The sequence below is a fragment of the Haliotis rubra genome, unplaced genomic scaffold, assembly GCF_003918875.1.
Source record: "Haliotis rubra isolate DU_JTF1 unplaced genomic scaffold, ASM391887v1 Scf271, whole genome shotgun sequence".
Lineage (NCBI taxonomy): Eukaryota > Metazoa > Mollusca > Gastropoda > Lepetellida > Haliotidae > Haliotis > Haliotis rubra.
Window position 1 is genome coordinate 327207 of NW_025766792.1, and position 26288 is coordinate 353494.

The window sequence follows — 26288 nt, forward strand, 5'->3', positions numbered from 1 at the left end:
TGCGGACTTTGTGTACCCCTCTGATGAGTGTAAATTGGCATGGCTCCCACGAAACCTGTGATTACACAACTACCAGTTGTCAGACCTACAGTTTTGTGGAAGTAGCGGTGGCTGAGCGAGTTAGGCGGCTGACTTTGTGTGCTGATTAGGTGCCTGACTCTAAGGGTGTGGGTTCGAATCCCGGGTGGGACTCAGTCCCAAAAATGTCCTAGAATCTCTACTTTACTAAGACAGTAACTAAATCCCAAATATAACATATGTTATAATGGAGTACCTGTCAATAAAATATCACAACTTGCTTTTGAAAATTAACCTTTCCTGAAAGGTGGTAGGCCTACTTGCACTAATAGCTGTGAGCACGTACATTGTTTTTGCTCCAAGATTACCCACAATGACAAAAATGTAGATACCAGGTGTGGCCTGATTCTCTAAAGATAACCAATTTCGTAATCTATGACTCCCCTTTATAAGTGTCATTTCGAAACCCTTTTTTCTAGCTGCGACGGAGAAGCACATGACGGTTGATCATTTCCGGAAGTTCCCGAACAGTATCTCGCATCTGTTCGGAATATTCCGGAGACGACTAGAATGCATGCGGAAGGTGACGATGTACGCGTTGGGAGTAAATCGTCGGAATGTCACGAAGTATTGACCCTGACGTCACGAGGTCATTCGCATTCAAAATGGCGGAAAATACCAAGCCAGCAACGCAGGACGCCGTCCCTGTCCAACTTGATGACGAGAAGGTTGCCCAAGAAGGACAGTTTGTCGGGGCAACGCTAGAACTAAATGGAGAAGACCCTGCACCCAAAGCGAGTGATCCCGACGCTGATGTCGACTTCGCTGGACCTGCACTGTCGCGCAATCGTCCCGGAAGCACAATCGGTCGCCAGTCGATCAGATCAACATCCAGTCGCACATCGCTGAAGCCAGGTGTTGTCAAGTCTGATGTGTCGGCCAAGACATTCTTCAGTTATAAGGTGTGAATGTGTATTGTGTGGTTGCACGGTTTATTAACTATCATTGATAAAGAAGAGAGGCACAAATGTATGTAGGTTTATAGATGCCAAGTAAACAAGTGGAATTGCAGACGACCAATGTTGACATTTAGGATAGTTATTCGGCCTATAAAAGGAAATTACGCATAGGCATATCACCACACTGTGATTATTATAAATCCTGGATATGTTTCAGGAAAACATGAGCTTCTCATCCAAGATGTTATAGGGCGAGGTTAGGTTTCTTATTCCATCCTTTGCCCTCAAACCCTTGGTCTAAATTGAATTTTGGCAAACATAGGCTATATTAGCCCTGTATACCTGAAGCATGTCTATATATCAACTCTGCTATGTCTACATTTTACCATATGACTGATTTGTGAAAATTTGTTGCAATATATACCTGCACAACAATGACATGTCACCCAGCTACAGGGTTCCATGGGTCATCTAGTTTGTATTTAGTAGCTGCTCTCTGTGATCTATCATCTGTACACAGCATGATAATGTCATAAAATATTAATAAGCCTGGCAGCACTGAGAGTTTTCAGTATTTGTCCCCAGTCTATAGCCTACAGCAGCACACAGCATATTTATAGCAAGCACCTGTTTTTTAAACATATAAATTCTCAGCTTATTGCATGTTTTGGTTCCAAAATAATTTATGGTATCACCCTACAAATTATTAAATGTAGGGACTCCAATACCGGTAATTCTACCATACTCATGAATTCAATATTTGGTACCTGGAGCCTGTTGCAATGTATTTGGTTGCGCCAAATGGCACTAATATCTTAAGTTATGATACAACATTCCTACTGCTGACGATGACGTGTGTTCTCGTCCATTCGATCAATTTTGTACTTTTACATTATGGCATGGGCTTGACAAGTACATTTGCTCTGCATTTGGATGTTGGACAAACAATACAAATAGCTTTGAAAATGTAAACATCGCGGGGATGGCCAACTCAGATGAAGACAGTGTTCACTACTCTGAGTATGATCATACTTTAGGACACTCTCTGGTCTCTTGGTCATGAAGCCACAGTGTCCACCATATTGAAAGAAGTCAGACCTATTGACTGCTCAGAGCATATGGCATATGGCATTTGTTTACAGCCTTGGAATATTCGGAAAATGTAAAGAAAAAACGACAGACATATTAATTATGCTGAAGAGTTTAAATTAACATGATTAATCTGAAAGGCTTTTGTCTTCGCCATCAATTATTATAAAACTGGCTACATATATATTAAGGCTGTAACGATTCACTCGCATATTTGGTGGATCGAACCGTAGCCCTTCATGAATTCAATTCATTATTCGTGGTCACCAGAACCGAATATTAACGAATATTTACGATTTTTTTAAGGGAGCATGTTTTACTTGAATTCTTATGTCCTTTCCAAAGTGAGATATGCAAGAATGGAACATGTACTAGCATTGCAGTAGTGCAAGTCATGTTAGTTTGCCAAGACTTCACATGGTACTGTCGACTATAACTATTACATACCAAATTTGAGTGTCATGAGATCACTGGTTATTGCTGTGACAAATCAAAACTGTCAACATGGGCGTTCATATTGTACATCAATCACTAAACTACAATATTGTATTCGTGAATAATTATTCGTATTCGTTACCCAATATTCATGATACATATCATATTCGCCACATAGTGTATTCGTTGCAGCCCTAATATATATGTATTTTTTGTGTTCAGGGCAACTATTTTGACTCTGCGATCCAGGAGCATTGTCGGCAAGCAATCAAACCCGAGCTGGATGGAGAACTTCTCGGATGCTGGCTCCTCACAGAGTAAGAATACGTTCAACCAATGTCTAGTGTCTATATCTTAACCAGGGCTCATTTCCACAGACAGGGATATCAATTTTCCGCTAATCCGTGGATTTCTGCCGATTTTATTTCAAATTGATAAGTTCACACCCACGATGACACAATATTAAAAGATCACATATACTCTAGGGGGGTACAAATACTTGAATCACTAAATTGCATCGTTATAAATGAAACCCCGTCATTAAAACTACTCATTTCGATCTTTAATTAACTTTAATCGACCTTTTTGACAACAGTGCACAATTCTCACCCGCGAACGAAATTTCAACCAATCAGAGCGGGGCGTCTCTGTGATGTCATATGAGGAATAGATATGAGGGCCGATGCAGAATTCATGTACATTTCAGGGGGTAAATTATCTTGTTTACAGGTTTGTATAAACCTGAAATCATGACAACTGTTGTGAAAAATGAAAGCTATATGTTCTCACAATCTACTGTCATTTAATTTTGTCTAGTTTCCGAGTTATAACCTGTTTTCATAGACCATTCTGTCAATGTCGCTTGGTGTCAGTAGGCTTTATTTGTTCGAGCCAGACACTAGTGATAGTGAAAACAATGATCAGCCTCATTCATCATGGTTACGGTGAATTTCTTCAACCTAAACAGTGCGACAATGTCACATTAAGACCAGATGCAGTTATTTGAAAATATCCCCGGTAGTTCTTGTCTGATTGTAATAGAGTATCAAAGCAGTGTGGGCTTTTTCAAGTTTTCTAATGCCTGGATGGTATGACTGATCCAAACTGATCCCATTTCTGTGGGTTTTTTTACCTCGATATTTAATCATGTCATGTAAAAATATTACGTCTATTATGTATGATATTAAAAATTGACATTTGATTTATTTGAATCCGTAAACTAAACAACCCTACTTTGCCATTGATAGAAGAATCTGAAAATTTACTTAGGTAAATAGGTAAATACAGTTTTAGCACACAGCAAATCTTATATGTATTTCTTATGCAACAATGAAGTTCTGTTCGTATTCTCAAAACAGTGTCAGCCCATAAGTTTTCACATGCAATACAGCAATTAATATTCCCTTGTTGTAACCCGTGTTAGGTGGTATAAACCTACACATGTTATTTGTCATCATCCCATTTGGCATATCTTGTGTCTGGAGTAAATACTCAACATTATAAACATCGATCAAAGGATTAACCGATAACACACTGATCGATTAATTACTTTTATCTTGCACAGCAGATTTGTCAGAAGGTAGTGTTTATGTGTGTAGATTTATTTATCTATACTGAATACACTCTGTCGTGTCTGTGTCTGTGTAAAAACAACGTCCTTCTTTCAAAGGATTTACCGCAAATACGTTGATTGATTGCTCATTATTGGCTAACTAAATTACTTTTTTTTTAAAGAATGGTGGGCATTATGCAATTAGTCTTGGGTGACCAATGAGACTATACACTAATGTGAAATACCTGAAACGATATATCACTTTTCCGTATAGTAGTAGACTGTTAAAAGACACATCTCTCGGAACAGCTGCAGATGAATGGCATATCACTCGTTTTTGTGGATATTGATGGATATAGCCTGACATTGTTCCTATAACTTGAATCTGTTTTAATGTTAATATTTGCATTTTGTTTTTATCCCACCGGCATATAATGCGGTGGGATATAGTCGTCGCCTCGTCCGTCTGTCCGTCCGTCCGTCCGTAATCATTTTGTTTCCGGACCATAACTCAAAGACCGTTCGATATTTTTTAACCAAAATTGGTAGATATGTAAAAAATAACCTAAGGTGGTGCCTTTTGCTATTTACAGATAATTGTCATTTTTATTTTTCTCGGTTTCCATGGAAACGTTTTGGACTTAGTCTTAAAGAAGGGTGGGCTTAGTTTCCGGAGCATAACTCAAGAACCGTTCAATATTTTTCAACAAAACTTGGTAGATATATCAAACAGATCCTAAAGTGGTGCCTTTTGCATTTCACAGATTTTGGCATTTTTTATTTTTCCGGTTTCCATGGAAACGATTCGGACTTAGTCCCAAAAGTGAGGGGTGGGCTTCGTTTTCGAGCATAACTCAAGAACCGTTCAATATTTTTCAACAAAACTTGGTAGATGTATGAAACAGATCCTAAAGTTGTGCCTTTTGCTATTTGCCGATTTTTGGCATTTTATTTTCCGGTTTCCATGGAAACATTTTGAACTTAGTCTCAAAAAGTAAGGATTGCTTTTCGTTTCGGAGCATAACTCAAGAACCATTCAATATTTTTCAACAAAACTTGGTAGATATATCAAACAGATCCTAAAGTTGTGCCTTTTGCTATTTGCAGATTTTTGGCATTTTTATTTTTCCCGGTTTCCATGGAAACGATTCGGACTTAGTCCCAAAAGTGAGGGGTGGGCCGTTTCCAGAGCATAACTCAAGAACCGTTCAATATTTTTCAACAAGACTTGGTAGATATATCAAACAGAACCTTAAGTGGTGCCTTTTGCTATTTGCAGATTTTTGGCATTTTTATTTTTCCCGGTTTCCATGGAAACGATTCGGACTTAGTCTCAAAAGTGAGGGGTGGGCTTGGTTTCCAGAGCATAACTCAAGAACCGTTCAATATTTTTCAACAAGACTTGGTAGATATATCAAACAGAACCTTAAGTGGTGCCTTTTGCTACTTGCAGATTTTTGGCATTTTTATTTTTCCCGGTTTCCATGGAAACGATTCGGACTTAGTCCCAAAAGTGAGGGGTGGGCTTCGTTTCCGGAGCACAACTCAAAAACCTCTCTATATCTTTCAGCAAAACTTGGCAGATATGTGAGGCAGATATTGAAGTGATGCCTTTTGCTATTTGCAGATATTTGTGATTTATTATTTTCTCGGTTTCCATGGAAATGATTCGAACTTAGTCTCAAAAAGGAAGGGATGGGTTTTGTTTCCGGAGCACAACGCGAAAACTTCTTAATATCTTTCAGCAAAACTTGGCAGATATGTGAGGCAGATCCCAAAGTGGTGCCTTTTGCTATTTGCAGATTTTTGTCATTTATTTTTTTCATGATTTCCATGGAAACGATTTGCACTTAGTCTAAAATCAAGCATTCAACAGAATCACTGTTCTCGCCGTGAAGTGTAATGAGACAGACAACATACACTAGGGCGTGTGTGTGCGAATTACGATTCACATTGGCAAACTATAAAATGTCTAGATATTACAGTCCTGTTATAAATTCACTATAAGTATCAGCAGATCGCCTGCTTTTTATTAAGTTTCAAAATGCATACAAGTATGATAATAAACTAATTAGGATTATAAGACCAAATATAAAGACGTACATTGACTAGTATCTACATACTGGTGAGTGGACGTTAACCACGTGAATGTAGCAAGAAATGTATCGCGCAGTATTGTCACTTCGACCCTCCACCTCGCTTCCGTGGTAGACATCATTATGTTACAAGTTGTGTCATGCAAAATCCTTTTGGTCATGATTCAAATACATATTTCACTACGAGTAGAAAGCAGTGTTCACGAATAGCGTCTGACCCTCTGACAAATCTCCGGCAGATACACCAAAGTAAAGGTCAGACAGAAGTCTACAACCCGCCGGCCCCAGTGTCTGACTGTATATTTCACAATGACTTTGACTGAAGTTGTCTTATGTGACATGTGACACTTGTTTGCTGTTCATAAATGTTACGTTTGTTAATAATTTCAATGTCAATTATAAGAAATATTAAATCTGAAATGTGTGTTTAATTTTATTCCATTGGTCCTGTGCATTTTCGATGGGTCAGACTGACATCTGAAACTTACAGGACCCAATGTCCTGTGACTTTGAAACACCATTCGTGAACACTGGTAGAAAGTAGTTTTGATTTTCTAACTTGATGAAAACAAACAATAGTCTCATTAATTCTAACAGACTTTAGCCCGTGACTTCACGGGTGGCGTCCTGTCGCGAACATCCGCCAGTCGGAGGATAAATGCTATTTAGGTTTGTTTTCACCGAGTTACAAAATCAAAACTACTTTCTAGTGGTAGTAAAATATGTATCTGATTGGTGGCCAATAGGATTTTGCATGACATAGCTTATCACATAACAATTTCTCTCGTGGAAGCGAGGTGGGTGTCAATATAATACTACTGTCAATATCATTGTTCCTTTGACCACAACCTCGCTTCTGAAAAAGAAATCGTTATGTTACAAGTTGTGTCATGGAAAATCTTTTTGGTCATCAATCATATACATATTTTACTACAAGTAGTAAGTAGTTTTGATTCTTTAACTTCCATGAAGCGATCTGAACACAAGTAAGATATCGTTCAAGGCTTCCACAACGCTCGCTTCGCACTCACAAACATATCCCATTTAGCACGAACTGTGGGTTCCTGAGGAAATCTGTGCATGGCAACACCATCACCCGACCCCTAGGAGCAATTGACGACAACACAACGATTCGGCATGTCTTCGTTGATGTCGAGAAATCATCAAAATGACAAGCTTGCTACACACTTTATATACAACTAACTGAAAATTCTTCCTCATATGACGTCACTGCAGTACTCTGGCGACAGAGTTACGTAACCTGTCTGTGGTTTCGTTAGCGGGCGAGAGTGAAGCAGGCAACTTTTTGGCAACTTTAAATCACTCGGTATTAATTAACCACAAGTTTTTTAAGATTGAATTTGGTGTTCCGCATAAGACTAACCACAAATCTTTCATATGTACAGTACAACCAGAAATTATTGAGAATTTAAGATTGTAAATTTTTTTTATATTTTTCACTCATTACTCATGTATTAAATGTGAATATTAGCAGAACATAACTCCAGCTTCAAAGACAGGTGAACAGTTAGTATTTGGCCAAGTCACAATGGGCAGCAATGCAGGCTTCAATGCGGCATACTTCTGATCAAAGAAGTTAGAAAGTCGTGGTCCATGCTGTCCCAATATCTGACCACCTCTTCTTTCATTTCAGCAATATTTGTCAGATTTTTCTTATTGACACTTTCCTTCATAAGTCCCCAAACATTTTCTATTGGATTTAGGTCAGGGCTATAGCTTGGCCAATCTAATAATGCCATATTTTGGGTCCGAAACAAGGCCTGTGAATGCTTTGAACAATGTTTTGGGTCGTTGTCCTGCTGGCAAATCCAAAAAATTTCCATAGAACACATGGGCAGATGGAAGTAAATGTCCCTCAAGTATATCTGTGTACCGCTCACTGTTCATATTCCCTTCAAATACAGAGAGGGACAGATATGCCACCCCACACGTTAAAATTTCGGACTGTACTTTGGGCGCTGATACAAAGGCTTTTCAGTTTGTTTGGTCCAGAATTTCAGTGTATTAGGAAACAGCTACACAGAACTTTCATCTGAGAAAATCACATTGTCCCAGTTAAACTTTCTATGCTGTAAGCACCAGTTCAATCTTCGCTCCTTTTGTTCAGGTTTCATGATCGGTGATGAAAGTCCTCGACTTTTCTGCCAACCCATTGCATGCAGCTCAGGTCTAATTGTCTCCTTACAGACAGCCACAGTTCTTCTATCAATCATATCCAGCTTTAAGTTTTCTAAACTCCTTCGTTTGTTTTTAGAAACAAGAATACCAAGCCGCCTCCTGTCACCGACAGTCAATTTTCTGGGCCTACCTGCACCTCCCTGGTGCTCAGTGCCATATCCATTTGCAATACTTTTCAAAACACGATAAACAGTGGACAAAGGGATGCCTGTTCTACTTGAAATCACTTTAGCTGATCAGATGTCCTTGTTATAATACTCTAAAATCAACTTCCTCTTCTCTAAATCATCCATACTGAGGATCACTGAAAATGTCGTCTGCTAGCAAGTAAACAAAGGGGGATAACTCTTCACAAACTAATGAAAAAGGGTGAATGGAGTTGTCTCTCTTGAATGAACCAAAGCACTTGATAGCTGGTCAAGGTTGTTTATACTAGAAACCAATTAAACTTATTCCTAAAATTCTCAATAATTTCTGGTCATACTATAATAGTTAAAAGAGTACCAAAAAAAAGAAGTTTATTATGCCCCCGCCATATATGGCTGGGGGCATATAGGGTTACCCTCGGTGTCTGTCCGTCCGTACGAAACAGGGAATGTATTCTATCCACTTACCACCATAACCGCTCTGTGGAATTCAATGAACTTATACATGGGCTTTCTTGGGACTCTGATGGTGTGCATCTCATATTTTGTTTTTTTTATTTTATTGTTTTTTTTTGTAAGTTTAGAGACATTTGAACTTAGGTACATTTTGCTGAATTTTGCTCTATGATGATAGTGTAATAGGGGATGAAGTCTATCCACTTCTCCACAAAAACTGCTCAACAGAATTAAACGAACTTTTACATGTCTTTTGTAGGGACTCTAAAGGTGTGCATTTCATAATGTTTTATGCAATTTCTTAATTTTGTCACTTTTACAGATGTTTGAACTTAGTTGAATTTTGTTCTATTCAGCCAGTGTTCGTTCCATACAACAGGGGGTGTACGTTATCCACTTCTCCTCAAAAACTACTTTATGGAATTCATTTAGATTACACATGTGCTTTATAGAGAGTCTAAAGGCGTGCATCTCATATTTTGATTTTGTATTTTATTTATTTTTCCAATTTTAATGCCGTTTGAACTTACATACATTTTGTTGAATTTCTCTTTGAATATAGTGTTATAGGGGATGAAGTCTATCCACTTCTCCACAAAAGCTGCTCAACAGAATTGATTGAGCTTCTACATGTTTCATTGGGACTCTTAAGGTGTGCATCTCATACCTTGTTCATCCAATTTCTTAATTTTGTCACTTCTACAGATGTTTGAACTTAGTTGAATTTGGTTCTATTCATCCTGTTCGTCCCATACAACAGGGGGTGTACTTTATCCACTTCTCCTCAAAAACACTACACAAAACTCATTTAGCTTACATATGTCTTTTATAGAGACTCTAAAGGTGTGCATCTCATATTTTGTTTTTGTATTTTGTAGTTTTGTGTATGTTTAGAGTCATTTGAACTTAGATAAATTTTGTTGAATTTCTCTCTGATGATAGTGAAATAAGGGATTAAGTCTATCCACTTCTCAACAAAAACTGCTCAACAGAATTGATTAAGCTTATACATGTGTTTCATTGGGACTCGAAAGGTGTGCATCTCATAGTTGCATAGATGTTTATTGAACTTGTTCGTGAATTTTGTTCAATTATTGATCTTTATATGTCTTATGAATGTCAGCGGGGGCATCCGTGTCCCTGGACACAATTTTTTCTTGTTTGTTGTTTAAGTTTTCAGCTGAAAATAGATTTTCTTGTTGCCATCCTTGCACAGAGCAATCTTAGCGCTGAGATGATTGTAACTTCCTTGTTAACATGGATCAAGACAGTCCTAGCATTAAGATCACTTTGTTGAAGTGGGCAGAGCTACAGATGACGTTATGGGTCATTGAGTTATGTACTCGCTTGTGTTCATCTCAATTGGGTATCCTAATTTTCCTTTGAGTTACCAAATAAATTGCACTCACTTCACTCAAACTCATTGGGTATTTTGCCATTTTCCATTTTCTCGACATTTTAAAAATATCATAAAGTTTAAGTGTTAGTGTTTGTTATTTATATTTGATCTGTAATGTGAGAAACGATAAGAAAGTTGTCAAGTTCATGTCCAGTAAAAGAACCTCTCAATATACCTCTCAGTTATTATCCCCCGCAACGCGTTTTGCGGGGGGTATTAAAATGGACTCCGTCCGTCGCAATGCAAGGCCCGTCGTGCGTCTCTGTGCACATTTGTCTTTTCCGGAGCAGAACTCTAAAACCGTTCAATATTTCTTAACTAAACTTGGCACATAGATAGATCTGGTGGAGTACTGGTGCCTTTTGGTAGTTTTGGAATTCTGAATAAAAACATCTTTGGCATTTCCATGGCAACAAGTTCGACTTAGAATGAAATTAGTAGTAGTGCTCTTTACCGGAGCTGAACTCTAAAACCGTTTCATATTTCTTCACCAAACTTGGCACATAGATAGATCTGGTGGTGTACTGGTGCCTTTTGGCAGTTTTGGAATTCTGAATAAAATGTTTTTGGCATTTCCATGGCAACAAGTTCGACTTTGAATGAATTTAGTGGTAGTGCTCTTTTCCGGAGCTGAACTCTAAAATCGTTCACTATTTCTTCACCAAACTTGGCACCTAGATAGATCTGGTGGTGTACTGGTGCCTTTTGGTAGTTTTGGAATTCTGAATAAAATGTTTTTGGCATTTCCATGGCAACAAGTTTGACTTAGACTGAAATTGGTGGTTGTGCTCTTTTCCGGAGCAGAACTCTAAAACCGTTCACTATTTCTTCACCAAACTTGGCACATACATAGATCTGGTGGTGTACTGGTGCCTTTTGGTAGTTTGATTTCTGAATAAAATATTTTTGGCATTTCCATGGCAACAAGTTTGACATAGACTAAAATTGGTGATCGTGCTCCTTTCTGGAGCAGAACTTTAAAAACCGTCAATACTCTCCTTCCACTTTTCTATATCCACACCTAAATATTTGACATAATCATAACTAGTAGACATAATCATGAAGAGTATTTTGCCATTGCGGGGAATTTTGATGACTTTGTCTTCTTGTCGTTTTTATTTTTCTCGGTTTCCATGGAAACGTTTTGGACTTAGTCTTAAAGAGGTGTGGGCTTCGTTTCCGGAGCAGAACTAAAAAAACGTTCAATTTTTCAACACGACCTGGTAGATATATCAAACAGAACCTTAAGTGGTGCCTTTTGCTATTTGCAGATTTTTGGCATTTTTATTTTTCCCGGTTTCCATGGAAACGATTCGGACTTAGTCCCAAAAGGGAGGGGTGGGCTTCGTTTCCGGAGCACAACTGGAAAACTTCTTGATATCTTTCAGCAAAACTTGGCAAATATGTGAGGCAGATCCCAAAGTGGTGCCTTTTGCTATTTGCAGATTTTTGTGATTTATTATTTTCTCGGTTTCCATGGATTAAAAAAAGTCATTAAAAAAGTCAAGCTGGACTTTAAGTAACTGTCAGATGATTTGTTTTTTCAAATATGTGGGGGCCGGGGGGATATGTCATCTTCTGATGACTCTTGTCTATATGCACACCTAAATATTTGACAAAATCATAACTCGTAGACATAATCATGAAGAGTATTTTGCCATTGCGAGGGATATTGATGACTTTGTCTTCTTGTTCTAATTATTTCACAAACAATCAATTTCCTCTCAAAATGGTTTTATATGATCATAGAGATTAATAGTTAATGGACCTCTTCAGCTTGAAAAAGTTTTGGGACAAAATGGAAATTTATATCATGTTCAGGAAAAGATGTTTCATTAAGAACACAATTTTGCATGGATTTTCCTTTTGAAAACTAAAACTGAATATCTATGTCATTAATCTTCAGTGAAAATTGTCAAAAAATAATAAAGACTTATATTTAATTAGCAATTACCAAACTCCTTTATTATGTGATGAAAATTCCAAAAAAGGGTTTGAATGAAAACCTGAGGAGATCAAAACTTGAATGATGTTAATATCTTCATGTGGAAATGCACCATTTCAAATTTATTTGATAAATATCATAATTATAAGCTGATCGGCCTAAAGCAAAATAAGCAGAACGGCCTTTAATATCCTGTTTGGCCTGTTATAGGCCGATCGGTAGGTTTCCCCAACCTGATAATCATCATCACACTCAATGCTGTACTTCTTGTAACGCACAGCTATCCAACATGTTTGATAATCATGATAATGTGCTCCAATAATGCATGTGGTCACAATTAGTTGTTGTGAAGCGATTGATGTCACTGGCCCCAGCAATTATTGTCCATGGGCTTGGGACTAATGGGAGACTTACTGCAGTGTATGAAGTAAGCCAAAAACCCAGCCACACATCAGGGCTGGTAACATTTTGAAGTTACCAGCCTTGATTTGTGGCTGGGTTTTCAAAATGTTACCAGCCCAAAATTGATTTAACCAGACCAGACAATCCGAAGAAAATACTAGGGTGCGTCTCTCAGCAGGAAGTATTCTCGATCATCTTGATTGTGGTATTAATCGGTGCATGTTTCGTTTGTTATCATTGGGCCTTATTCTTGCCCTCAAGAGTTTTGTGGTCAGATTTACAAATTACAGTCAATTATTGATCAATTACCAGGGGTGGAAATAACCAATTGCCCGACGTCGAGTCCAGTGTTTTTTTCTGTCGGGTAAGCAAATTTGTATATCACACTGTACCGGTGTCCAGTTGACTTTCCAATGTTAATGATGTTGTTTATTTTAAAAATTCAACAAGAAAACGGGCTGTATAGTGGAAAAATTATCAGGGCAAGAGATTTTACATGTGCCACTGTACCGGAGTACACTAGCAATTTTAAAGTTATTTCCACCCTGATAACTGAGCTCTGATTATCAATCTGCATATTGTGAGCGAGAACCAGCACAAGAAGTGAGTCAGCAACCTGCTGAATACAGGGCTATAAAGTAACAAGGATTCAGACACCTTTCATGTTTTTGGCTACACAACTTTAATCTAGTAACACCTAGGGCTGTAACGATGCATCAAACTATCGATGAATTGCAATTGTTGAGTCTCCGATAGCAATTAATCAATAGCAGAAACGAAAAACTATCGGTGCATCGATAGTATGTGTGACGATCGATGGTTTAGTAATTGACCTCCATTGGTAAATGCACAGCGCAAAATGCAGGAAGTACCAGATTCGTTCACTTCGATTTAGAGTTATCCACCCCGTTTTCTCTTAAAGAACCACTAAACTTTGTTTTTTGTTACTCTTTTAACAATTACATATGATAGATTTGTGGTCAGTCTTATGCGGAACACCAAATTCAATCTTAAAAAACTTGTGGTTAATTAATACCGAGCGATTAAAAATGGCCAAAAATTAAAAGCCTGCTTCCCTCTTAAAATGGCCAAAAGAGCACTGCAGTGGCGCTTCCTCTCAGTTAGTTGTATAGAAAAACCACAGACAGGTTATCAACGAAGACAACTCTGTCGCCAGAGCACTGCAGTGTCCCCATGCACAGATTTCCACAGGACCCTATGTTTGTGAGCGCCATATGACGCGATATCTTACTTGTGTTCAGATCGCTTCACAGAAGTTCAAGAATCAAAACTACTTACTAGTTATAGTAAAATATGTATATGATTGATGACCATAAAGATTTTCCATAACACAACTTGTAACATAACGATTTCTTCCTCGTAAGTGAGGTTGTGGTCGAAGTAACAATAATATTGTAAGTAGTATTATATTGACACCCTCCTCGCTGCAAGGAGAGAAACTGTTATGTTATACGCTATGTCATGCAAAATCCTATTATTATCAATAAAATACATATTTTACTAATAGTAGAAAGTAGTTTTGATTTTGTAACTTCGGTGAAAACAAACCTAAATAGCATTTATCCACAGACTGGCGGATGTTCCGACGAGGCGCTATCATTTTGAAAATCGTAAAGTCTGTTAGAATTAATGAGATTATAGTTTGTTTTCATCAAGTTAGAAAATCAAAACTACTTTCTACCAGAGTTAAATATGTATTGGAATCATAACCAAAAGGATTTTGCATGACACAACTTATAACATAACGATTTCTTCCACGGAAGGCGAGGTGGGGTCGAAGTCACAATACTGCGCGATAAATTTCTTGCTACATTCACATGGTTAATGTCCACTCACCAGTATGTAGATACTAGTCAATGTGCGTCTTTATATTTGGTCTTATAATCCTAATTAGTTTATTATCATACTTTTATGCATTTTGAAACTAAATAAAAAGCTGACGATCTGCTGATACTTATAGTGAATTTATAACAGAACTGTAATATCTAGACATTTTATAGTTTGCCAATGTGAATCATAATTCGCGACACACACCCTAGTGTATGTTGTCTGTCTCATTACACTTCACGGCAGAAAACAATGATTCTGTTGAATGCTCGACAAATGAATAAAAACAAAATGCAAATATTAAAATTAAAACAGATTAAAGTTATAGGAACAATATCAGGCCATTACCTTGTTTGAGGAATGTATCCATCAATATCCACAAAACTGTTCCAAATGATGTGTCTTTTAACAGTTTAATATACGAAAAAGTGATAAATCTTTTCAGGTATTGGTGTATAGTCTCATTGGTCACCCAAGATAGCACACCTGGCAACTAATTGCATAATGTCCGCCTTTCATTAAAAACAGTAATTTAGTTAGCCAATAATGGGCAATCAATCAATGTATTGCCGGTTAATCCTTTGAAAGAAGGACGTTGTTTTTACGCAGACACCGACACGGCAGAGTGTATTCAGTATAGATTAGTAAATCTACATACATAAACACTACCTTTTGACAAATCCGCTGTGTAAGATAAAAGTAATTAATCAATCAGCGTGTTATCGGTTAATCCTTTGATCGATGTTTATAATGTTGAATATTTTTAAACTTATCCTATCTCACGACTTGCACCTCTCTCTCTTCATTCGACCATGAGTGGAAACGAATTAAAACTTTGCTCAAGACCTACCTTGCCCCTCTCCCCGTGCTGTGCATGCCTTCCTGTCTCAGTCGTGCTCACTAGTCCATGACAGCACGAGGCATGCGCAGTCCTCACCCACGTGATCACCTCACATACTCATTCTCTTTCTTGTCGATCCACTGAGTGGACGTGAAAAATTTTCGTCTGAGAATTGCTCAAAATGGTTAAGCCTGTTAAGGCCAGTAAACGGAAGTTTTGCGTCCGTTGTAATAAAGTATTTTCAGCATGGGATCCTCACACATCATCGTGTGTTGATTGTGTGGGTGTTTGTGACTGGGACACACGCTGTCCTAAGTGTTCAGGTCTGTCTAATGAGGCGTTTAAATCTTACAAACGTGCTTGTGCCAGACGTTTGGCAAATAGGGCTAGGACTATTTCTGCGGGGTCTGGTCCATCTCCGCTAAGAAACAATGCTTAGATCGCCCCACCCTCACTGCTCACCGTTCTCAATCGGCCGTCTCGCCTGACGAAGATTTTATGGACGCTTCGTCAGATTCCTATTTATCTGAGAACGTGGAGACGGCTTTTAGGGAGGTTCCCTCACCCAGTTTACGTTCTCAGGAGCGTACCAGGGTGGTAATGACCGATATTTCTTCTACGCCAGACCTGCGATCTACATTATCTCGTAGGTCTGTTTCTTCGAACGATCACAGACTTCGAGAACTTCTAAGCATTCATCGTCCAAAGCGGGATCGGCGCGTTGGAACGCACGTTCTCCTAATTCCACGGTTTCATCTAACCGGAACAATTCACCCACACGAGTTGAATCACCATCTGGTGCGAAGGTTCGAATGCGTTCTTCCACGGCTGGCAAGAGTCGTTCTAGGTCTCGTTCACTTTCCCGAGCCGGCTCACCCCGCCGAGCCGGCTCACCCCGCCGAACCGGCTCACCCCGCCGAACCGACTCACATCGCCGAGCCGACTCACACAGCCGAGCCGACTCACATAGCCGAACCGGCTCACCTTGCCGAACCGACTCACATCGCCGAGCCGGCTCACATCGCCGAGCCGACTCACACAGCCGAGCCGACTCACATAGCCGAACCGGCTCACCTTACCGAACCAGCTCACCCTGCGGAACCGACTCACATCGCCGAGCCGGCTCACACAGCCGATCCGACTCACACAGCCGAGCCGGCTCACCATGCCGAACCGACTCACCCTGCCGAACCGGCTCACACGGCCGAGGCGGCTCACCAGAACATCCTCGAATGAGTTCAGTTGATCGAACTGATTCACGTAGTCGAATGGGTTCCTCTGGCCGTACTGTTTCACGTACTCAAATAGGTTCACCAGGACGAACCGCTTCACATTCCCGACTCAATTCACCTCAACAGGTGTTTCCGTTCGACTCACCACAGCGTTTTGATTCCCGTAGTCGTTCAGTCTCACCTAGTCGAAGTGGTTTGCCTTTTCCATCCGGTTCACCTAACCGCTTGGTGTCTTTGCGTCAGAGGGATAATAGAAATCGGTCTCATTCACCTCAGGGGAATCAGAATATCCCCTCTAGCCAGCCTAGTGCTAGTAACGTCTTACGGTCAGTGCCTTCCCATGATAGTACACATCAGCAACGCCGTTCTGTACGGGTGGTTTCACCTGCTAGGCAGCGTTTACGCTTCAGTGGATCAGCGTTCACCTTCACGCCTTTCCACTTCTATTTTGCCCCGGTCACAGATTATTGCTGAGTCTTGGAATCCTGCTATTGATTCCGCTCCAGCCGGATTTAGATACCATGCTTCGTGCCGTTTCGTCTGCTTGGAATCAGTGTCACTCGTCCTCACATGTTCAACAATCGTCTGGCGTACTTAGCAATAATCGTTCGGGGGATTTGAGGGATCGGACTCGATCTCAGACTACTTTCCCTTCACCTGGGCAGTCAGACATCTCCACTCCTGATGGCAGTTTTGATGTTGTTGAACCGGCTCACGTGTTAGCCTGGATAGTTGAAAAACTTCAGCTACCTCTTAGTAAATCTCCAGATGATTTGGCCACGTCATATGCCATGACTAATAGAGATGTTGCCAGTATCACACTTCCTTTGCGCCCATGTCTTCAACAATTGCCTTCTTCTCTTGACGCGGCATTCAACAAGCTTAGAAGGACGAAGGATGGTTTGTCTGCTCCAAGGTTCAGACCATCCACGGCACATACTCATGGTGTGAAACTTTGGTCAGCGGCACCTTCAGTCGATGATGACATTTCCATGGTCTGTGGCAAGCGTTCCATTTCGCCGTATTTGGTGGAAGACAGGGAATTGGCTCACTTAGATACTACTACTGCCATTATCTGCATTATTTCAGCTGTTGACGCTGTTGCGGAGGCGGTCAACCATGCATATACGGACCAGGACGCATACATCAGGGGTAGTATGACTCTGATTTTAGACCAATTCCAGGTGGTCTTCGAGCAATTGTCTCATTTTTTTGGCTATTTACTTGCAATACGGCGACGGGGTCCGTTGAATTTCTCCTCATGGGAAGATAGATTCAAGGCTGAATTATTTCGTCAACCATGGTCGGGGGATACGGTGTTCAGTGGGGCTATTGCTGAAATCGCATCCAAGGTGGACCGTCTTAACCAATTTCAAGTATCTGTTGATCTCTTGGAATTGCAAAAAATTCAGCTCCAAGATTCTAACCGGCATCGCCGAAACGCGACAATTTACCCCTTCCATCCCAGACCTCCGGGGACTGTATGAAAGGCACGGCCTTCTCAAGCACGTGGCAGAGGCAGGAGGCCATTTCGTGGTTCCAGATCACGCCGCCTCTATCGACCGACACGGGAACTGGCCATAGACAGTCCAAACAGTGACTCACGGAAGTCAGAGCTCGATTGGTTCTGCCGGATCCGGTGGTTCCAGTGTTCGATTCCCCTGTAGGAGGGAGGTTAGGTCTGTTTGCTCCCAACTGGGAGGTTCTGGGGAGATCCTTTTGTCACAATGACTCTCATTCACAGCTATCGACTGCCTGTGGTCGGGATCCACCCTCACCACTCAACCCTTGCAGCAAATATATCCCTCTGGATCGGGCTGCAGTCCTTTCGACTACAATCCAAACTCTACTGGAGAAACATGCAATAGAACACCTAGATCAGGTGTGCATAACTCCAGGATTTTACTCCCCGATTTTTCTGGTGCCAAAGAAAAACTCCAGCAAGTTGCGTCTCATCTTCAATATGAAGACATTCAACGCCGATTCCTGCAACAACCACCTCATTTTCGCATGGTATCGGTCAGTCTTCCGCTCAATTCTGAAGAAAGGGGATTTCCTCATATCCTAGATCTTCAAGACGCATACCTGCACATTCGATTCACCCAGATCATCGGAAATATCTAAGGTTCACCTTCGGGGCCATCACTACCAATGGAACGTCCTTCCATTTGGAATCTCTACGCCCCGTGGCTTTTACTCGGGTGACCAAACCCATCAGCAGTTTCCTACATTCTCGGGAGTGACTTTCGAAAGCTATATCGACGATTGTATTCAGGCACAACAGGATCCAAACGTTCTTCAAATCCATCGGGAGTTCACCATCAGGCTGCTCAAACAGTTAGGGTGGCTCCTCAATTCACGAAGTCGGAGTTAACACCGACTCGCAGACTTCAGTTCATAGGAGCAATCTTCGACACAGAACAAGCCAAGTTGTTTGTTCCCCAGGACAGGTGGACCAAAATTCAGCGTCTGGTTCCGCTAGCCTTGGATCACCCCAGAACTCTACGCCAGTGGCAGGAGTTGTTAGGCGTCTTAACGCCAGCTCAGGCTCTGACTTACAGAGGTCAACTGCAGCTTCAAGCCCACTTCAGTTATTTCTGCGCCTCATCTTCAAACCAACAACCCTCAGGTGTTGATTCGGTTACCAGGGAACTACGTCCAATTCTACGTTGGTGGCTCAACGTACAGAATGTTTGCGCCGGGCGTCTCTTTGGTGCCATTCAGTCCAACCCATCAGTTGTTTGTGGGCGCTCTCTAGAAGGTTGGGGCTTCCACTTCCTTCAGCATCAAGTGGCAGGGCAGTGGTCGTCCGAAGACAAAGTCACTCCACATAAACATTCTGGAGTTCAAGGCAGTATTACTGGCGATTCAGCACTGGGCGGCTCTACTCAAGATGTCTCACCTGCTGATACAGTCCGACAACTCGACGGTAGTGTGGTACATCAATCACCTAGGGTCGACGGGTTCAGCAGCACTCCTACAGTGGGCGTTTTGTTTCTATCTTCTGATAGATTCTCTCAACATCGTCGCAAGAGCCAGGCACATCCCGGAACAAAGAACGTGATTGCCGACGCTCTGTCTGTCGTTCCAGTCGCCCGTCAGCCCACAGAGTGGCAACTCCTGCCCAAGATTTTTCGGACGATAATTTACCCGATCTCTCGGCTGAGTGTCGACCTGTTTGCCACTCGGTTCAACTCCCAACTGCCGAGATTCGTATCTCCAATTCCAGATCCACTAGCTTGGGATCACGGCGCCTGGCCATTCCTTGGGAAGGCCTCAACGCTTATGCGTTTCCACCTCCGCTCTACTTCACAAGGTCATTCAGAAAATTCTGTTAACCAACAAAGTACAACTACTTTTGGTAGTGCCATTTTGGCCAGCGAAGTTGGTTCGTCGGCCTAAAAAGTCTAGTCAGTCGAAGCAGCATTCCTCTTCCCGTCGGGACGACCTACTAGTTCATCCGCGCACTCGGGCGGTGTATCACGAGTCACCACAGACGTTCAATCTTCACGTGATGGCACATTTGCAGAAATCACTAATAGCCAAAGGTTATTCTCACAGAGTGGCCTCAGCTATCACTGCAGCTCATCGACGCCTACCCGTTCTTTGTATGACGATAAGTGGAAGAAATTTGAATGTTATTGTCGGGTCAGAGGATCGCTTCCTACTACTGCTTCGCCCCAGGTTGTTGCGGAATATTTACAACATTTGCGGGCTACAAGGAAACTCAAGGGTTCCACTTTAGCCACCTACTTGGCGGCTCTTAATTCGGGTCCTAGCCACGCGACTTCTGGTACGAAGGTTTCGACGGTACCGAACTGCAGTACTTACTTCGCTCTTTTTAAGCTAGCCGACCAATCCAGGAAATTTCGTCCACCAGCTTGGGACTTATCCGTGGTCCTGCACCACTTAGTGTCCGAGCATTATGAACCCTTACAGGACAAGGAGTTTGAACAAGTTTCATTCAAGACCTTTTTTCTTATTGCCTTGGCCACAGCGGCACGTATATCAGAACTGCATGCTCTAGATATCAACCGTGTCCGTTTTGAACAGAGTAGACATGGCAAGGTATTGTTGGGATTGCGCTGGGATTTTATTGCAAAAAAACAGTTGCCGGGTCAACCTGATCGTCTTTTTACAATCCCGCCTTTGTCAACCATATTGGGTCCAGCAGATGTTGAAGATCTGTCTCTTTGTCCAGTCAGAGCACTTCGCATTTACCTTAAAGCATCACAAGAGCGCCGCCGTCTGCGTAAGAGACTATTTATACCCTTGTCTACGGCTTCCAAGGCGGAAGTTTCTCGCACAACACTCTCATATTGGCTACGAGCTACAATACTACGAGCCTACACTTTTGCCGGTTTGCCACCACCTCACGCAGTCAACCCTCATGAAACCAGGGCTTTGGCTTCTACTATGGCGTTGCATAGCAACTGCTCGTTAACTGCCATAATGGAGGGTGTTTTGGCGATCTGACACGGTATTTTCGTCTCATTACCTCAGAGATGTGTCGGTGACGGATATTCAAGGCCTTCATCAGTTTGGACCACTTGTCCTTGCCCAGCAGTTATCAGCGGCACAACATCGCAGATAATGAACTTCCTTGTGCTCCGATGCTATATGGATCCCACTGTGCAGTTGATCCCAAGTCGCGATCGCTTCTGCTTGTGTACAATCTGAATAAATCTGAAAACTTTTCTGATTTACGTCTTTATTTCTTCCGGGATTTAGATTTTCTCCTCTCATTTGTTTGAGACTACAGAGAGTGCTACCTCACTTACTGTCCTCTGCTCCACGGAGTAATTAAGTCAGTGAAGTGAGTCCTTCCCGAAGTGTTACACTTTGTAGCGTTCATGCTCCTAAGTGCCTATACACATCTATGTGATCTTATTGTGGTAAGTAGTGGAAGTCATAAGATGATGTTGTGGTACGGAACGTTAAAAATTGTGAGTTTTACTGATTCAATTTCTCTTTCACCCTCCTCGGGACGGTGTCTGTGGGGGTTGTTTCGAAGCAGGGGCTGGCCCGATACTAGTCGTTTGACTTTTATTACGGGGGTACCTTGGAAATCGTGGCGATGCGACTGATTACACTCGTTAAGCTACGTCCTTTCACTTAGTGAAGGTAGTGACTGAACACCACATTGCTCGGGAATCTCGGTCCCTGGGAGCAATTGTGCTTAATAAGTCAATGGGTTCGACCTAACCCTCGCACGTAGTAACTTGGTAGTTATTGCCCTACCTTGCAGTTGCTTCCTACGGTTGTTTGGGCGTAACACTAGCTGTTATCGCTTGAATTCCGGGTAATCTATGTAATCTATAAGTGCAAGTCGTGAGATAGGATAAGTTTAAAAATTTGAAAATTTTAACTATAAATTGTATATTTATATACTTATCCTATCTCACGCGATAAAGTCCCTCCCTACCTCCCCACTACATAGATTACCACCGTTCCGGTTTTGTCCTTTTATGGCTCCAAGATCAAGAATGAGTATGTGAGGTGATCACGTGAGTGAGGACTGCGCATGCCTCGTGCTGTCATGGACTAGTGAGCACGACTGAGACAGGAAGGCATGCACAGCACGGGGAGAGGGGCAAGGTAGGTCTTGAGCAAAGTTTTAATTCGTTTCCACTCATGGTCGAATGAAGAGAGAGAGGTGCAAGTCGTGAGATAGGATAAGTATATAAATATACAATTTATAGTTAAAATTTTCAAATTTACTCCAGACACAAGAAATGCCAAATGGGAACCTTTGTCGGGTAATCTAAGTGTGTTACCACTAATTATACCTGTTATAAATTCATTAACTGAACCATCAAGTGAATGATGACAAATAACATGTGTAGGTTTATACCACCTAACACGGGTTACAACAAGGGAGTATTAATTGCTGTATTGCATGTGAAAACTTATGGGCCGACACTGTTTTGAGAATACAAACAGATTTTTACATGACATGATTAAATATCGAGGTAAAAATACACAGAAATGGGATCAATTTGGATCAGTCATTATACAAATAGGGCCTAACGACACCAATCAATTGTGACAGAAGCGTCTATGAAAACAAGTTGTAACTCGGAAACTAGGCAAAGCAGGAGACAAAATTAAATGACAGGAGATTGTGAGAACATATAGCTTTCATTTTCCACAACAATTGTCACGATTTCAGGTTTATACAAGCCTGTAAACAAGATAATTTACCCCCTAAAATGTAGATGAATTCTGCATCGGCCCTCAAAGCTATTCCTCATATGACGTCACAGAGTCGCGCCGCTCTGATTGGTTGAAATTTCGTTCGCGGGTGAGAATTGTGCACTGTTGTCAAAAAGGTCGATTTAAGTCAATTAAAGGACGAAATGAGTAGTTTTAATGACGGGGTTTCATTTATAACGATGCCAGTTAGTGATTTATGTATTTTTAACCCCTAGGGTTTATGTGATCTTTAAACAATCTTGATCTGGATTTCAAGCCTTTTGTCAGTTATTAAAAGAGACTGAAACTACGTCAGCTTGTTTTTATTTCATATAAACTGTACATTCATTTGGGAAATGACATCAAATGAGACACTTCAAGGAGAAAAAAACTATTGCACTAGTATTGTAGTTGGTCGTAATAGACTATCGCTATCGCAATCGTTGTTTCTCCCTCAATGGTCACCCCTAGTAAAACCCTAAATGTGAATAATGTAACTATCGTGATGATACTAATAGGGAGTTATGGGTAGCATTGGGGGCTCTGGAATAAATTGTTTCATTTTGAGCAAGTTTATGTCATATTTTCTTACACATTGTTCTTTTTTTGGTTATCAAGAATCGACCACTGGGATTTGGAACATGAGAAGATTATGATGCTGACGGAGAGCTCACTCATTGTATGCAAGTACAACTTCATCACGCAGAAGCTGCTGGAGTTCAAACGCATCATGCTTCACTGTGTCGACACCATCTGCATCGGCGACTTCAAGTACCCGGAACATTCAATCATGCCGTGAGTTTCTGTGTGTAGTAAATGTGCCACATGTAGTGAGTGAGTATGGTTTTACCCCACTTAGAGCAATATTCCAGCAATATCACGGCAGGGGACACCAGAATTTGGCTTCACACATCGAGTAGCAGCTGTAGCAACTTGTATCTAAATCAGGTCTGTGCTGACTATTTTAGACATGTGTGGGCCTGGAAATGGCTAAACATATCTATACCTTAGTTTGATGAAGCTTTTGATCACGACAGAGTAGAAAACCACATGTCAGTGTATTTTGTTGGGGTGGTGCTCATTATATCAGTCGACCCGTGAAGGGCCGGGTTAGAATATTGATCTTCAGTAACCTATGCTTGTCTTAAGAGGCAACTAATGGGATCGGGTGGTCAGGCTCCCTGACTTGGTTGACACATGTCATCTGTTCCCAATTGTGCAGATCCATGCTCATGCTGTTGATCACTGGATTGTCTGATCCAGACTCGATTATTTACAGACCGCCGCCGTATAGCTGGAATATTGTTGAGTGCAACGTAATACTAAACTCACTCACTCACTCATTATATGAGTCACTGGTTTGTCTGGTCCAGAATTGATTATACTTGGAATCTTAAAATCCGCTAAGCAACAATTAACGTAGCTTGGTTTAAAATGTTGACTAGCTGTTGACTAGTTGATGACATGGACTGTCGTAGGTAAAATGCGTAGAATAGGGACCCCTTTTCATGATGATGATGATGATGATGATGATGATGCTTCAGTGACCGACAACATGGTGGAATCCAGCTGAGATGGAACCGGGGCCAGGAATTGACATTCGGACAGAAGTGGAATCCATTTGCTACAGACATTCCCTGGGTGACGTTCTGCCACCACCCTGTTCTCTACAACCGTAAGGAGAATGAAACAACCACCTACAACTGTGACGACTTCTATGAGAGCCTTGTCCAAGCGGTCAGCAAGGCGTATCAGGTCAAACGTCCAAACGAGAAGATCACCATTGTTGAAGGGCCCATTCTCATCGAGAGCTACGCAAGTGTGGCATCAATGATCTACAACCAGAGTGGACTTGGCTTCTTCAGAGATCGGAATGGCATTAGTTTCTGAGAAGCACAGTTATCTGACTTTTGATCACAAGTAATAAAACCTAATTGGTCTCAAAATAATTCCGAGAAACTGTCTGCACTTTCAGTGTCAACACTTCTGCATGCATATTTAGAAAAGCTCATTTCAGATTCAAGAACCCACTGTGATTTGATGTGCATGTATTTTTATATCTTTGATGTTTGAAATATGCATATATTGTAATATGACAAAGTTGCATCTTACAGAAATGTTAATGTTGTGTTTTAAGATTTGGTGTCTGTTATATATGTACATAATAATATAGATCTTCATCCCTTGGGAAGTAATACGTTTTGAGTTTTGTAAATGAGAAATCATGTGTCTTTGTATTTGTTTATTTAGTACTTGATTGGTTTCTAGCACAATGACTGACTGGTATTCTCAATATCCGAAAGCTTTCTTTCCCCTATAATGCTGATACAAGAATGCCCTCTCCAAGTATGTAAGTGTCCATCGAGTTCTGTCTGAAGCAAACTCATTGTGATTCAGTTTAAACCATCATGTACATTTGGATGCCATGGAAAGAATTAAGTAATTACTTGAATGCCTGATTCTCTTCCTCAGCGTATTCACAAATACTTGTGGGGCCCAGGAGCCAAGGGAATTAGGGTTGAGTTTTGTCCCTTTTCCATAACCAGGATGTGCTAGTCATTTGTATGAAGCTCAGTTGGTGTACTCAGGATCCATGGTTCGTCAACACCATGCCTGCTGGTTAGTTGATCCTATGTGGTAAATGTTTGCAAGCCACTGTTTGCATTCCTCCCACGTTAAGACAACAGGGGTGGCAATTACTGAACGACTGACCACGGGATCTTCTCTCCCTTTACTTGTTGATGAAATCCACATTTTCACAGTTTGACACTATGCTCATTTAACTTGTTAAAAAAATGTCTTAGACACAAAACCACACAATGTAAATTTATTCTATCATAATGGCATAAAAGTGAATATAAAACATCGAACAGAAGCTTAAGTTTACATCTTCTGTTGATGTGTATTCGATACCTGTTGGTCTTTCTGAGTCTGGGGTTATTTTACTAATATTTATCATTTAAAATAATGTTGTTTGGCACTGGTTGACAGTAGCTCTCCAAGTTCAGTTTATTTGTGGACATGTTGAATTATTGTTCATTCTTCCACAGACTGTGGATTAGTTTCACTGAGATTAATGAGCGCGCCACAGTTCAGTGGAATTGAGACCCGACTTGGCCTTGGTTCAGGTCTGGCTTTGAATGACTGGAAAAGGGCAGGTAGGACTTACTTTCATGTTGTTATCTTTGGACTGCTTCTTCGGGAAGTACTTTTCATCACATTTCACACCAATGGTTGGACCAGTGTATGAAATCAGGCCCGTCTGACCGCCCGAGACGGGCTAGATTTCTGACAGACGGTCTAAATTTACAGTTAGCCAGCCCGATGGTCTGGTAATTTTTTTTAAGATGTTCCATACATCTGTGTAAATTCACCATATCTTGGTGTCTGGTCTGGTTAAATCCATTTTGGTCTGGTAACATTTTGAAGTTACCAGCCCTGATGTCTGGCTGAATTTTTGGCTTATTTCATGCACT

General features: G+C 41.0%; 1 protein-coding gene across 1 annotated transcript; it reads left to right on the forward strand.

The window, feature by feature from the left end:
* The first annotated feature begins 649 nt into the window (after positions 1 to 649).
* LOC124280665 (tumor protein p63-regulated gene 1-like protein) lies at positions 650 to 25682 on the forward strand. The gene is made up of 4 exons (XM_046716657.1): positions 650 to 980; positions 2724 to 2818; positions 23431 to 23607; positions 24357 to 25682. Exons 1-4 carry the CDS (start codon positions 684 to 686, stop codon positions 24700 to 24702), a joined length of 915 nt encoding a protein of 304 aa, XP_046572613.1. The 5' UTR covers positions 650 to 683; the 3' UTR covers positions 24703 to 25682.
* The last annotated feature ends 606 nt before the right edge of the window (positions 25683 to 26288 follow it).